The sequence below is a fragment of the Leuciscus leuciscus genome (genome assembly GCF_965113295.1).
Source record: "Leuciscus leuciscus genome assembly, chromosome: 3".
Classification (NCBI taxonomy): domain Eukaryota; kingdom Metazoa; phylum Chordata; class Actinopteri; order Cypriniformes; family Leuciscidae; genus Leuciscus; species Leuciscus leuciscus.
Window position 1 is genome coordinate 32,178,787 of NC_138727.1, and position 13,817 is coordinate 32,192,603.

Genomic DNA, 13,817 nt, shown 5'->3' on the forward strand with positions numbered 1-13,817 from the left:
ATGAAATCAGTACCTAAACTACTTCTACTGGCTCAAGTTTGCCAGTTAAGATTCACCATAATAGAGGTTTCCAATTTTGTGGGTGGTATGCTCTTGCCTGCGATGGTAGTAATGGGTTTGCTTGAGATTTCGGGTCAGGATAGGTAATCCTAGACCAGTGTAAAAGGGTAAAACATCAACACAAAGCTTGTGTAACATCTCCACTAAACTAGAATCCCGTGCACAGCTATTAGTCTGCCTGGTTGAGAGGCAGAATGTTAGACAGGAGGTTCTGCCCTTGCTGATGGTCCAGCGCAATAAAGGCGCTGCAACGCTGAAAGTTGTACACCAGCAAAGAGCTGCAAAATAGATGCACTCGCATTAGTGCACTGCCTGGCGCCCACTCAGAACCCGACCGAGATTAATCACCTGTCACGATGGGTTGTTTTCCACCTCTCCCTCTCTTTCTCTCTCTCTCACTGTTCCCTTCTCTCTTGTTCTCTCTGTTTTCCTTTGCGGGGAGAACGATACACAGACTTGCCGTTAATTCTGCTCGCCTGCCCACAGGCGCTGTAGGATTGTGCCAGCTCTGCAGCAGACCACGCTGTGTGTGTGTGTGTGTGTGTGTGTGTGTGTTTGTGTCTGTGTGTTTGTGTTTGAGCACCACCTCTACGCAGTTAATGAAGCCATATGCAACAGAAACCAATAATCAAAGTACAGTGAGGTGGCTTTGGCTGAATACCAATTACTTACGCTGTCCCCTGTTGGACTCCACTCCAGTCTGAGAAGCCAACCAGGGCGTTCCTAATGCAGATATACCACTCCCACTGAGAGGAGGTTGTTTGCAGTGAGTATGTTTACAGAGGTGGATGCTAACAGACGCAGGCACACATACCGAATGTCATAACCCCTTTTTGATGCCATTAGCTCTCATTCCATCAGCTGTTTTGAGCGGGCTGAGGAAACTATTTGATGAAATATTAGTACGGTAAACACATTGCTCTAATAACCAACAGTGCAAACCACAGAGCATTAAAACACACTTAATTAAAGATGCACACTGATTATTCTCCCTAAAAAAAAAACTATGTTAAGGCTTGTTTGTTATCAGTAATTTGTATTATTATTATTAGTAGTAGTAGTATTTATTTGAGGAAGCTTTGAATCAATTGTAAGTTGTTAAGCATATAAATGGGTGTTTCTTCAACTGTGCACAGTTAAACACAGTGAAACGAAACTAAGAACAAACACGACTAAATAAGTGTAACACACTTATTATATAAGTGTTACATAAGTTGAATAAGAAAATTAATAAAAAATAAAAAAAATCAAAATTTTAACTATTTGCATGCATATGTCTAGGATATTACTGTTTATTAGTACTTATAAAGCACATATTAATACCTTATTCTGCATGAACATATTCTACATCACTAATCCTACTCAATACCTTAACTAAACAACTACCTTACTAACTATTAATAAGCAGTAATTAGGAGTTTGTTGAGGCAAAAGTCATAGTTAATAGTGAGAATTGGACTCTTATCTAAAGTGTGACCAAAAAAATATAAATATGTTTTACATCAACATCAACCGCTACGACAAAAAAAGTGGCCAAAGTTGAAGAAAAACATTTGTATCTTTTGTTGTTTACAACTTCCATTAGTATACATGCATTGATATTAATGTTCAGCCTATGCAGTAAGCACAATTGTCTAGAAACTCTCAATGTGTTTTTATTGTGACTAAACACAGGGACACATCTGCATCTTTATTTGCTGTCCTGTTCAAGACCAGTAAATATCTGATGGGAAAAATCTATAGTCTGGGTAAGCCTGCCTGCAATTTGTGAATTGCTATCAAAGACTTCCTCATCCTTGGGCTTCATGTCTCCTGTTTTATAATCAGCCTCCTACATGTGTACTAATCAGGGGCTTTAATCAGAACAAGAGAACCCCACAAATAACCAATTCATCCGCAGCAATTACGGACTTCCCTGTGCATGAGCCACATCTTGAGGTGAATCTTGCTGAGGTGGGATTAGTTTCAATGAAAATGCAGCTTGGTAATGGTATAAAGAAGCAATTTAATTTGAAACATTTGTCTGATCTTCTCATTTGGGATCGTCCTATTGGATTTTCTTATCAAAGTGTAAAGCCTATGTGTTCTACTGATATTCGTTTACTGAGAAAAACTGTCACTATTAGTTGGACAAAAAAAGTTGTTCAGTCATCCCACAGAAATAAAATGTTCATAGTATGTCCAGATGATTTTAGTTTTTTCTTCTTGCAGACATCCATGATGAGAATGGGCTGAGACCTGTGATGGTGTACATCCATGGTGGGTCCTACATGGAAGGAACAGGGAATATGATTGACGGCAGCATTCTGGCCAGCTATGGAAATGTCATTGTGGTGACCCTGAATTATAGGCTGGGAGTGCTGGGTAAGTCGTTCATTTTTCATTAAATGGTGGATGGTTTTGATTACAGAATATCTTTATGACCTCCTGTTTTATATTCAGCCTCCTACACATGTAAAAAAGATATACACATGGTTTAAAGAGGCACATGATCTTGGAATAGCTGAGGGTCCATAGGCTTAAAAGTCACATCATTTAAAATGAAGATTTCAAGAAGATCTGGATGGACTGTTATGTAATATGTTTTAGTTTAGTTTTTTAGTTTATATTCTTCTGTTATGGTCATACAATGCAAACATAGCATCTATGATTTACTTATAATAATTTTTCCTGTTGGAGTTGAGTTCAGTTTCTTGGCCGGTTGTGCTTCAGTGTTATTTTACTATTATTGATATATTATACAGTTTTAATTTGTATTTTGAATTAGCTTTTATTTTTATATTCTCAGTTTTCATTTAAATTTTAGCTTAAGTTCTTGTCATTTTTTTAAATGTATTTATTTATTTATTATTATTTATATCTAGCTTTAATTTATTTTGGTTTTACTTTTAGTACATGTAATACTGCTACTTAAACTTATTTTACTATAGTATAAGTTATACATTCAGGCATTTAATACTTATATTTTACTTAATTTCAGCGTTATTTGAATTAACAGAAATTATTTTTAATAATTGACCTCATAAACATAATGATTTTCTCCCATAAAGTCGGGAAGGGCAAATTTAGTACTTTCTAAAAGTGAGAGGTGAATGTTGCTACACCGCTGGTCATTACATTTCAGAATTTGTGCTGTCTAATAAGTTTTAAAGTCCACTTTGGATTTCATACTCTTCTTTCATCTTTCGTTGCAGGACAGTTATGCCTCAGTAGGATGTAGGATGATTAAATTTAGTTTAAGAATCTAGGCTATGGTAGGTAAATATTGAAAAGGGATCATTCACAGTCTTCCACTTCGGCTGTTCTTACAACTCGTTATCAGCTACAGCTCTCTCTGAGGCTGGTTATATTTAGATGTGTTGGAGCCAAGAGGAATTGGTATAGGAAAAGGCCTACTGGAAAAGTATGCACTGCGGGAAAAGACAGCAGTTGGGGGAAGCAAAGAAAGTGGCAGAGAGACCGAGGACAGGAGTGAGAGAGTGCAAGCGAGGCCTTTGTTAAACGTGTTTCTGCTTCTCTTCCTGACATCGCTCAGCATGAAGGTGATGGAGATAGTCTAAAGTGTCTGGCTGTCTCTGGCTTTACGGAGAGCAGTTTGAAGCGTGGTGGCAGTAAAAAGAAGAGCCATATAGAGAGAGGGCAAAGTGAGATTGGAACATGTTCCCAAGCATATAAAATTGCAGGATCGTTTCCGTTTTGTACCCCCTCTTCACAGAGCGATAGCTCTTTCTCCACAACAAAAGTAATATTTTAACACCTCTGAGGTATCTTGGTGGCAGTGTGTGTGTGTGTGTGTGTGTGTGTGTGTGTGTGTGTGTGTGTGGCACAGCACATACTGCTCTCTAGTTGGCCCATGCCCAGTCCGCCACCAGTGAGACATATTTCTTCTCAGCTGTTTTTAGACCTAGTGTTGTAATAGCTTAATCTAGCTTTTAGACACATGCTTACTGATTAGCCAAGGGTGAGAGGAGCATTCCGGTGTGGAAATACTATTTGCAGAAAGCCATGCACTCCTCTCTGGAATTAGCTTGTTGGAGAGTAAAAATTGCTGCTGAACATATGCAAACATATTTGAGATAAATATAGCGACCTGTTATGCATTATGTGGTATGCATAACAGGGTTATTTGTGTGATAATCATGCAGGAATCATTACGACTGCATGGGTATTCATCTATAATCATTTTGCATAGGCTACATGGGCATGCATGTGTAACATTTTTCTGTAAAATTTGCATCTGTAACTGTGTGTGTGCTTTCATAGTAATTGCACCATCTGCAGTGGGGCACATGTGGCCTGCCAATGATCCAATAGAAGCTGTAAGAATGAACTGAGATGTGTTACTGGCACATGAATCTCTTTCTCTCTCTCTCTCTCTCTCTCTCTCTCTCTCTCTCTCTTTCATGGCAACGTGAGCAGACTGCCAATGTGTCTCATAATACAGCAGAACGAGTCTGTTTCTGCACTTAACATGTCATCACAGTGCATTGTGGGAAACTCAATTCCAATTTGGCATAATGAGGTATTTATGTATGCAGCACTAAATGAAGAATCACAATGGCTACGTTCACACAGCAGCATAAGGCCCCGATCAGACAGAACGCGTTTTTTTTAGTAAGAGGCGTCTTTTTAAAATCCTTTTCTATTGGCATTGAGCGTTTGGCTCGCGTTTTAGCAGCCTGCTGCGCCTTGTGTTTTTGTTAGAGCGCTCTGAGCGCCTGTAGTTGAAAAAAAAAATCAACTCTGAGCAGAAAAGTGCCCGACGTCATTCGCATTTTTTTTTCAATTGTCCAATCGAGTGAATGGAGAGGCAGGCCTTCTGTTGTGGTGACGGAAGTTTACAGTTGCTTTCAACGTCCGGAGACTGCAATGATGGAGGAGAAACTTGGTGGTTGTCGCGAGTTATTCGGAGCTGTATGACTTAAAGGGGTCATATAATGCCATTTTTGTACAAGCTAATATGATTCTTTAGGGTCTAAATTAAAAGTTTGTAATATACTTTAATTAAAAATTCTCATTAGTATTGTAAGAAAACACTAATTTTACCTGGTCAAAAACAGCTCTGTTTTCAGCACGCCGTTTCAGTGCATGTGTCTTTAAATGATAATGAGCTTTGCTCACCCCGCCCCTCTGTTCTGTGCGTACACCGTTTGTAACACAATAACCACGCGTTGTTCATTATAAACGTGGGATTATGAATTATATTGAGAACGTCGTACATAGAAAACATGCTGTAATGTACCCTGAGTGCAAACCTTAGATGCATTCATCGTGAAGCCTGCAGCAAGGTTTGCAAATTTCGCAAAGATTAATATAAATACTAATATAAAGGTTAATAAAACATTACACTCACATCTTCTGGAGGTTCAGCAGTAACACGTTGGTACCGATCCGTTTTTTCTCGTTTGTAAAGCTGTCTGGTGTGAAATGATTCGCGTAAACATGAAAGCATGGACGATCGTGGGGAATCCCCGTGAGGGAATCCCCGCGTCAATCCTTTGGGCATATAGCTTCAAAAACAAAACTCAGCCACTGCATCTATAACGGCTCAGATTTAGGAACATCCAAATGACTGCTGTGTTCCTTATTACATCTAAGAACAGAACACCACAATCGTGTAGACGCCATTCTACTCCAGCATATCAACAATGGCGGACTACTATGACGACGGCTGTCACAGCTTGCTCAGGGCGGTCTTGTGTTGAAGCACGGCTGTCAATCACAATCGCGGGAGGGGCGTACGATCTTATGACGTCACAATATCGAACGGCTTGATTTCATAGATGGTCAAACATATAAGGAGATTAAAACAAAACCACTGGATGGATTTTAATCATGATAGGATGGTTGTGTACAGGCACTGCCAACAGACATTTCAGTGCAATCAACTTGTAAAAGTGCATGTACCATTATATGACCCCTTTAACGAACCGCAAATACCACAATGTTAACAAAAAGCAGCAGGCCTGGAGGCAAGTTAGTGTGGCAACATATATGTTTACAGTTTACTTAACAGCAAACCAAAGATTCTAGAGCGATCGCGCTATAATCTTTGATTAGACTGACAGGATAGCTGATTCGGTGGTTGCCTAGCAACATAAAAAACACACCACACTGCTCTTTTCTATGCTAAAAAAGTAAACCAAAAAAAAGGCAGTGCAGTGCGCCTCGCGCTTTTAATTTGAAAAACGTGGTCTGTCTGATTCTAAGTCTCTAAGCCAGTTTTTGAGTGCTAAATGGGCTACGTGCACAAGCGTCGCGACGAACTTCCGCTATTGTCAGAAGTTGGCATATCAGTTTCCGGTTTACGACTGTCTTCATCGGCCTCCGCTATAAACAAACAAGATGAGTGCTGAATAAAGATGAATAAAGATATACTATGTGCGTGACACATCTGAGTTTCTAAAAACTGTAGGTGGATCTAACGGCCGTTTCACACATACTCCGTGTGCAGTGTGTGTGCGGTGCAGTGTGTGTGCGGTGCAGGAGCAGCACGCGCTATAGTGCTTCACATATGATGCGTTTGCAGTGAATAACTGATTCACGGCTGTACCACAAACACTTACTATTTTTATTTAAAATCCAGAAGTTACGCTGCAACTTTTATTTAAAAAAAAAAGTTTTGTAAGCATTGCGATTCTCTTTGTACACATACACTTTTTAATGGACGCATGCACGTTTAAACACAATTTAAACAACATAGGGCTATTATTCAATGCATTACTTATATTAAGTTGCTCAAGCAAGTGGTCAAATATTTAACAGTAAATTGACAAGAACAGCCGACTCTTATGCCTTTTCTTTTCCATTTAAATTTTAATCAAATAAATCTTGCATGTCACAAATAACTTGTTTTTCCACCTCCACGAATGAGACGAGTGTTGTTCATTATGTCGCCTTGTTTAAGTAAATTGTAGGCTAGTTTACCTTGCTTTACCCCGGTCTTCTAAAAGTAAAAAGATGACTGAAAAATAGTAGTAGGCCTATATAATTAAATGCATTTATGGTGAGATTACTACATTTTATTTAATTAAACGCATTCATGGTGAAATTACAACATTTTCAGGTCAATCTTTGTTCATTTTGACCACGAAACATGCGCTGTCACTTTAATTCAGCGTTTGCAGCACAGCAGAATAGACTCGGTGTGGAAACGATCTCTGCACTGCTGTATGCTGTATACTTGCCGCACCTGGAACGGATCGACAGACTGCAACCGCGTGCAGTGTGAAAGCTCTAACCTGTTAACATGGGTACGTATAAGGAGCATTGCTGTGTGCCACTTTGCTCTGCTTCAAGTCGCTAACAGCCATTTGAGCTTAAATTTCGTAGCACGAAATAGACATTTTGGGCGACGTGCAAGTAGACCGGAAACAGATATGCCGACTTCTGGCGTCAGCGGAAGTTCGTTACTACGCTTGTGCACAGAGGCTATACAGTTATGTTCACACACAATTTGGTCATGAATGAGAGTGGCAACTGCATTCAAATCGACTCTCTGATTACATAATTGTTATCCCTATAGTTCAACCAAAAAATTAAAATGTATCATTTACTCACCTTCATGTTGTTACAACCTGTATGACTTTTTTTTTTTTTTTTTTAACACAGAAGAAGATATTTTGAAGAACGTTGGTAACAGTTTTGGTAACCTTTGACTTATTTTTATTTATTTTTTTCAATATCAGAAAGTCAGAAAGAAAAAGAAAGTCATACTGTCACGTTCAGTTTAGTTTTGTTCATGGACTTTGAGTGTGTTTTCATCTGTCACATGTTTCTTTGTTCAATTTCCTGCTACTCATCCGTCTCCTTGGTTACATTAGTTCATGTGCGTCAGCTTTGTTTAGTAATTATCCTAGTTCCCTTTCAGTCGCTCATGTTCGACGTAGTCGACGTTGAATGAATGGGATCACGCTAGGGAGCCTGTCATCTTCGAGTAATATTGAACGAGCCAATGCAATTGGCGTGTGTGATTCACATCACACACTCCTCCCCCGCAGTGCGGGTATAAATACAGAAGTGGATGCATGCACTAGTTTTTGCTTCGGAGCCGATCGTTTATGATGTCTCTGAAGAGAATTGTTGTATACAACGAGCGAGTGTGTCTGTGTTCTTCTAGGAAGACTCTCCCAGTTGCTGGTGGTTATACAGTGCGAGTGCAGCGGTGATCGCAAGCTTTGAGCTCTCAACTGCTGTTTTAACAGCATCACATTTCTGTGTTTGTTGACGGCTGGTTAGAGGGCGGAAAAATGATTCCTTCACTGTTTCAGTTCACTGTTCAGTGTTGCCGTGGTCATTCCCCTGTGTGCTCCGGCACTGGTGATGGGTCCCATTTCCTGAAAGAGCAACACGGGTGTGTTTGCGTCTTTTTCAAGATGCCATTCCACCCGTGCATTTCTGGATGCAATCGTTACCTGTCCCCCCAAATGGACGGTCACAATAGTTGTATCACGTGTTTGTAGAATTGTATATATATGTGCTTCTGTATGCACATATATATATATATATATATGTATGTGTATATATGCAGCACGTTGAGGCAGCTTTTGTATATACTGTAGTTTGTGTTCTCATTGCGAGGATATGACTATCGCGGTGTTGAGATCGAGACTCGCCTTCATGCGTGGAGTCCCCATTACCATGCCCCGCTACGGCGCCGTGTGGGATGGGTGATCAGAGGATCATAGTGAGGCTTCCCCGCCCGGTAACCAATCCCTGTGGGCCCCTCACTCCTCTATCACATCGCAGCCGGTGGAGCCCCCCGTTGAGCGCGCTGGTCCCTCTGTAATGGACCGACCAGCCATTTCATTCGGGGCCTCTCCAGAGGACAGGATGCCCCGATTGCAGCATCAGAGAGTGAGCTGACCTCTGGAAATGATGACTCGGACGCGTTATCTCCCTCTGGGAGTGTAACATTGCCCGAGCTAGATCCGGAAACTTCAGCTATGCTGAATCGGGCCGCCGAGGCTGTCAGGCTCGAGTGGAATCCTCCACCATGTCCCGAACAGTCTCGGTTGGATGATTGGTATCTCGGGACGGGCCACGCTGGTCTCCCCAATTTCCCAGGTTGGGCTGGTCGGTGATGCGGCGGAGAACTGCGCCCAGCAGTTTTCTGCCGCCCAAGTGCAGATGGAAGCCATCCGGCACATCCTGCCCCGGCGGGGTGGAGGCAGTAGGGCTCTATGCCGAGGGTGTTCCCCTGCCGCCACTCCCGCTGGGCCTCCACAGCAGTCTCCAGCCAGGCCTCAGCATAGAGCTGGCCGCAGTAGGGACGCCCAGCCCGCTCTAGGCGCTGCCAAGCCAGGTGGCAAGCGACAGCGAAAGCATTCCTGAGTAGGCCGCTCAGGGATGGAGGAGGGCCTACTCCACAGGCCTCCTGTGTTCTTGCTTTCGAATGTACGAAGTATCAGTACATGGTCCTATCCTTCGAGTGCTCCATAGCCAGTTGGGTCTTCAGGTCAACTGGGAAAGAGTAAACTCGCCCAAGGGTTGAGGATCTCTTTTCTAGTATGGAGATGGTCTCGGTCCAGCGCAACTCTCAGATAGAGGTGTGTCAGCTCAGTGCTATTCAAGAAGTGAGAAAGTGTCCCACTGAAACTTTTTCAGAGGCTCCTGGGCTGTCGCCAAACCCTCAGCCCGTAAACAGACCTTTCGTTTCCCCGGGCCAATGGCTCCTAGAATGAGTGTCCACTAATACCGGCTGAGGGGCCACGTATAAATGGCATGCAGTAACAGAGGTCTGGGCACCCTCTGACTGCACTGGCATCTATTGCCTCGAGTTGCTTACACAATTTCCTCGCTTTGAGACACCGCTGTTCTGCGAGCATGTACCGGTCTGAAAAGACAACGTTGCGACTGTTGAGCTACGCTCCCCTCGCATGTTGCAACTCGCCCGCCACCTCCTCCTTGGAGTCGGAAGCTTCTAAGGTCGCTTCATTCCACTTATTACTCCTGGCCTGCTCAATCGTGCCGCTGACAAGCCTCACGACAGCCTCTGGCCCAGAGAAAGTGGAGACTCCGTCCCCAGCTAGCCAGCTGTTTGGGACCACTTCAGGGCCGCACAGTTACATCTGTTGACCCTCCAGACTCGTCGCTCCTCCAGTTGTTTCTTCTCCGTCTGAGTGGATATCCCTCGACACAGAAAAAAACTCTGGCCACAGCTGGCCCTGGGGCCCCCGCAGAAATGCATTCCCCAGTGAGCCTTCTTGCACTACGGTGCTAAAATCAGGAAGAGAGGGAGCAGGTCTTGCTAGTTGCCCCTTATTGGCCCAACCGACCTCTCCTCTCGACAGCCTTCCTGACTCCTTCCTCAGAGTACATTCTAAGGGATGGGGCATGATGGCACCCGCGTCTAGACCTTGAAGAGTTCCAGGTCTGGTTTTAAAAAGAATGGGACGCTGAGATTCTGGTTACTACCGCAATAAGTTAAAAATATATATATTTTTTAATAATTCTCAAAAAGAGGCTCGCTCCCCCTTAGAAGTGGAACCTATTCATTGAATTGCGACTTGATCGTCAGGTTCCTGAAGGGAGCAAGGAGACTGAATAACCGCCTTGCGTCCCCTCTTTACCCTCTTGGGACTTATCTCTTGTGCTACTGCACTACAGAGACCTCCCTTGAGCCCTACAGGCAGTGAGTTAAAAATTCAGTTTTTAAAGAAACAGTTCTCCTGCTTGTTTGGTCTCTATCTAGAGGGTAGGGACTTGCCTGCATTTTGGGTCAACGAATCATGCCTGGAGTTCAGGCCGGCTAATTCTCATGACACATGAGACCCCGGCCTGGATATGTGCCCAAGGTTCCTACCTCTCCTACTGGACCAGGTGGTGAGCCTGCAAGCACTGCCCCGGAGAAGGCAGACCCCAGCCCTGGCAGGCTCCAGTGCAGTTATAAATGATCAGCAGAATGAAAGGCTGTTTCCAAGCAAAGGTTGGCCCACTACATGTGGTTGCCTTCATCTTGGTGAGAAAGTTTCCCAAGATGCACGTGCCCACCTGGGCGGTGAGCTCCTCCTAGGTGTTGACACAGAGTGCCTCGCTGAACAGATGTTAAATAGTGTTGGGGGCTGGGCAACTACTATACACGTTCGCTAGAGAACTAGCCTATGTGTCGAACCATTGCTTCCCATGGGCTCCCTTCACATGAAGCCAGTTTCACTGTAAGCACGGTTCAAAGTGTCGGCTTGCTGCGCCTTCCCCTCCTATGGACTGGATACGTGCGTAATTCTTGCTACAGTGAGTTCCACTTATTAGACGAACCCTGTCAAATTCCTCCATACCCTTCGGCAACGGACGTGGCAGAATGTCCGGAGCCAGGCCTATCACTCGTATGCACTGGTGGAACCTGTGTTAGGCTGGGTCCATATGTTGTGATCCCTACGGCAATCCCATATGTGTATTCTTCCACTGTACGGCTCCCTGCGGAAAGCCTTTGCCTTCCCTCGGCAGAGTCCGCTCTGCCGTCACTGTCGGTTGATCCTCCCCTCTGTTTAGCCTGGAGTCATCCCAGTCGCATTCCATATGTTGTACTGCCCAGTCATATGCCCAGTCCATATGTGTATTCTCCACATGTTACCTCCCTTCAGGCAGGATGTGGTTTCCGCAGCGTCCCTTCCTTCCTTGATAGGGTACGCTTCCCAGTGGTCCTGTGGAACAGCAGTTGATTTCCCTGATTTCCCAGTCTTGCCCTTCTCCGCCTCAAAATTGCGGGGGGTCAGGAGGCTTTCGTCCAGGCACTGGAAGGTGGCAGCTCTAACGTGAACGACTGAAAGGGAACGTCTCGGTTGCGATGCGAATCACGCACGCCAATTGTATTGGCTCGTTCAATAGTACTTGAAGATGACAGGCTCCCTAGCGCGATCCCATTCAGACTACGTCTCCGTTCCCTCCTTCAGGGAACGAGGGTTGCATACGCTATTGAGACGTTGGGCCCTATCTTGCACCCAGCGCAAGTGACTTTGTACACCGACGCATGTATCATTCCTATTTTGCACCCGCGCAAAGCGGACTTTTCCCTCCACAGAAGCACGTCGGTTAACTAAGAAATACACTTGCGCTCCCGGGGGCGGTTCAGCGCAAAGAGGAGGCGTGTTCCGGCGCAAACGTTCCTTCTTGCTATTTTGCAGGTTTAGAAAACAATTGCGCCACTAACCAGGAAAAAATAGTTTAAAGTCAGTGGCGCGTTGCGCATGTTATTCATAGGCTATTTTAAGGGCGCATGCTTGGCCATAATCAATGTAGCGTGTGCACAACGCGCACTTTGATTCTCTCATCTACACAGAAGCAGCAGTTTTCATTTTTGCAAATCATACATTATTACGATAGATAGATAGATAGATAGATAGATAGATAGATAGATAGATAGATAGATAGATAGATAGATAGATAGATAGATAGATAAACAATTTATTATAAAAGCATACATCTAGCTTACACATTTACCCAAATTAACCGAAGTTAATTTGGGTGGGTTTCTCCATTTCAATGTAACTTCTCTCTTTTACGGCCGTGACGAGAGCGTTGCTCTCCTTGGCTGTGAACCGCTGCTGGCGCGCGCCTGGCAAATCCGCCGTTACAATAGCAATCCGCTATGGAAAAAGCGCATCTGCTCTTAAAGGGAATGTGAGATGACGCTCTGATTGGTTTATTTCACGTTACGCCCAAACCACACCTATGAATAATGAAGCTACTTCAGACCAACCCATTTTAGATTTGCGCCTGGCGCAAGAGTCATTTATCCCGCCGGGAAAATAGCAACAGCGCCGAGACCCGCCCACAAAGTTACTTGTGCTTTGCGCTTTGACACTTGCGTTTCAGATCATTAAAATAGGGCCCGTTATGTTCACTACTTAAATTGTTCCTTCTCCTGCACTCCTTGCCTGGTCACTGTAATACCTAAACCGTGTTAACGTGAGTTTCCCTGCCTGTTATATGATTCTTGAGTGTTACTATTAAAGTGTTGTTTGGATTTCATCTTCTGACTCTTCAGCCTGTTCCTGAGTACACCACAGTGTTACACATTCATGTTTGGAAAGACAAACCAAACCTATTTTTCTAAATTATTACTATTATATATATATATATATATATATATATATATATATATATATATATATATATATATATATATATATATATATATATATATATATATATATATATATATGAAGAGTTCAGATGCAAAAGCCTCTAAGTGCCATCTGAAATTCTCTTCTAAAATGAGTATTTTTATCAAGCTTGTATATTTAATTTCAGCATTTTCATTGCCATTAAAGTGAAATAAGTGAACTTAAACGTACAAGCTTGATAAAAAGGATCATTCTAGAATGAAATTTCAGATGGCACTTAGAGGCTTTTGCATCTGAAGTCTTCATATATATGTATATACATTTTTTTTTTTTTTTTTTTTTTGTAGTGAACTATCCCTTTAAATGTTTCAATATTCTTGTTCTGGCCATCTCTTTAACAATTAGCACTATCACAGCTATTAGCATGGTAATTGAAAACACAAAGGGAAAATGTTTATTTTGACACATATTTAGCTTAGATATTATAATGTATTATGTCACTTATTTATTTGTATTTATTTTTAAATAAAGACCATAATACATTTTTGGGGGGTGATTCTTTCTTGAATAAAAGTTCAAAAGAACAGCATTCATTTGAAATAATTTTTTTCTTGTAACATTATACATGTCTGTCATTTCACTTTTTGTTCAGTTTAAGGCGTCCTTGCTAACTAAAACTATTAATTTCTTTAA

At 42.7% G+C, this 13,817-nt stretch overlaps 1 protein-coding gene across 2 annotated transcripts in view; it reads left to right on the forward strand.

Moving 5' to 3' along the window:
• nlgn4xa (neuroligin 4 X-linked a) overlaps nucleotides 1-13,817 on the forward strand; it is a 139,010-nt gene that overhangs the window by 46,582 nt on the left and 78,611 nt on the right. For both annotated transcript variants that reach the window (XM_082164018.1, XM_082164017.1), the window contains one exon: nucleotides 2,272-2,424. In XM_082164018.1, coding sequence (XP_082020144.1) covers nucleotides 2,272-2,424 — 153 coding nt within the window. The remainder of the gene's footprint in view (nucleotides 1-2,271; nucleotides 2,425-13,817) is intronic.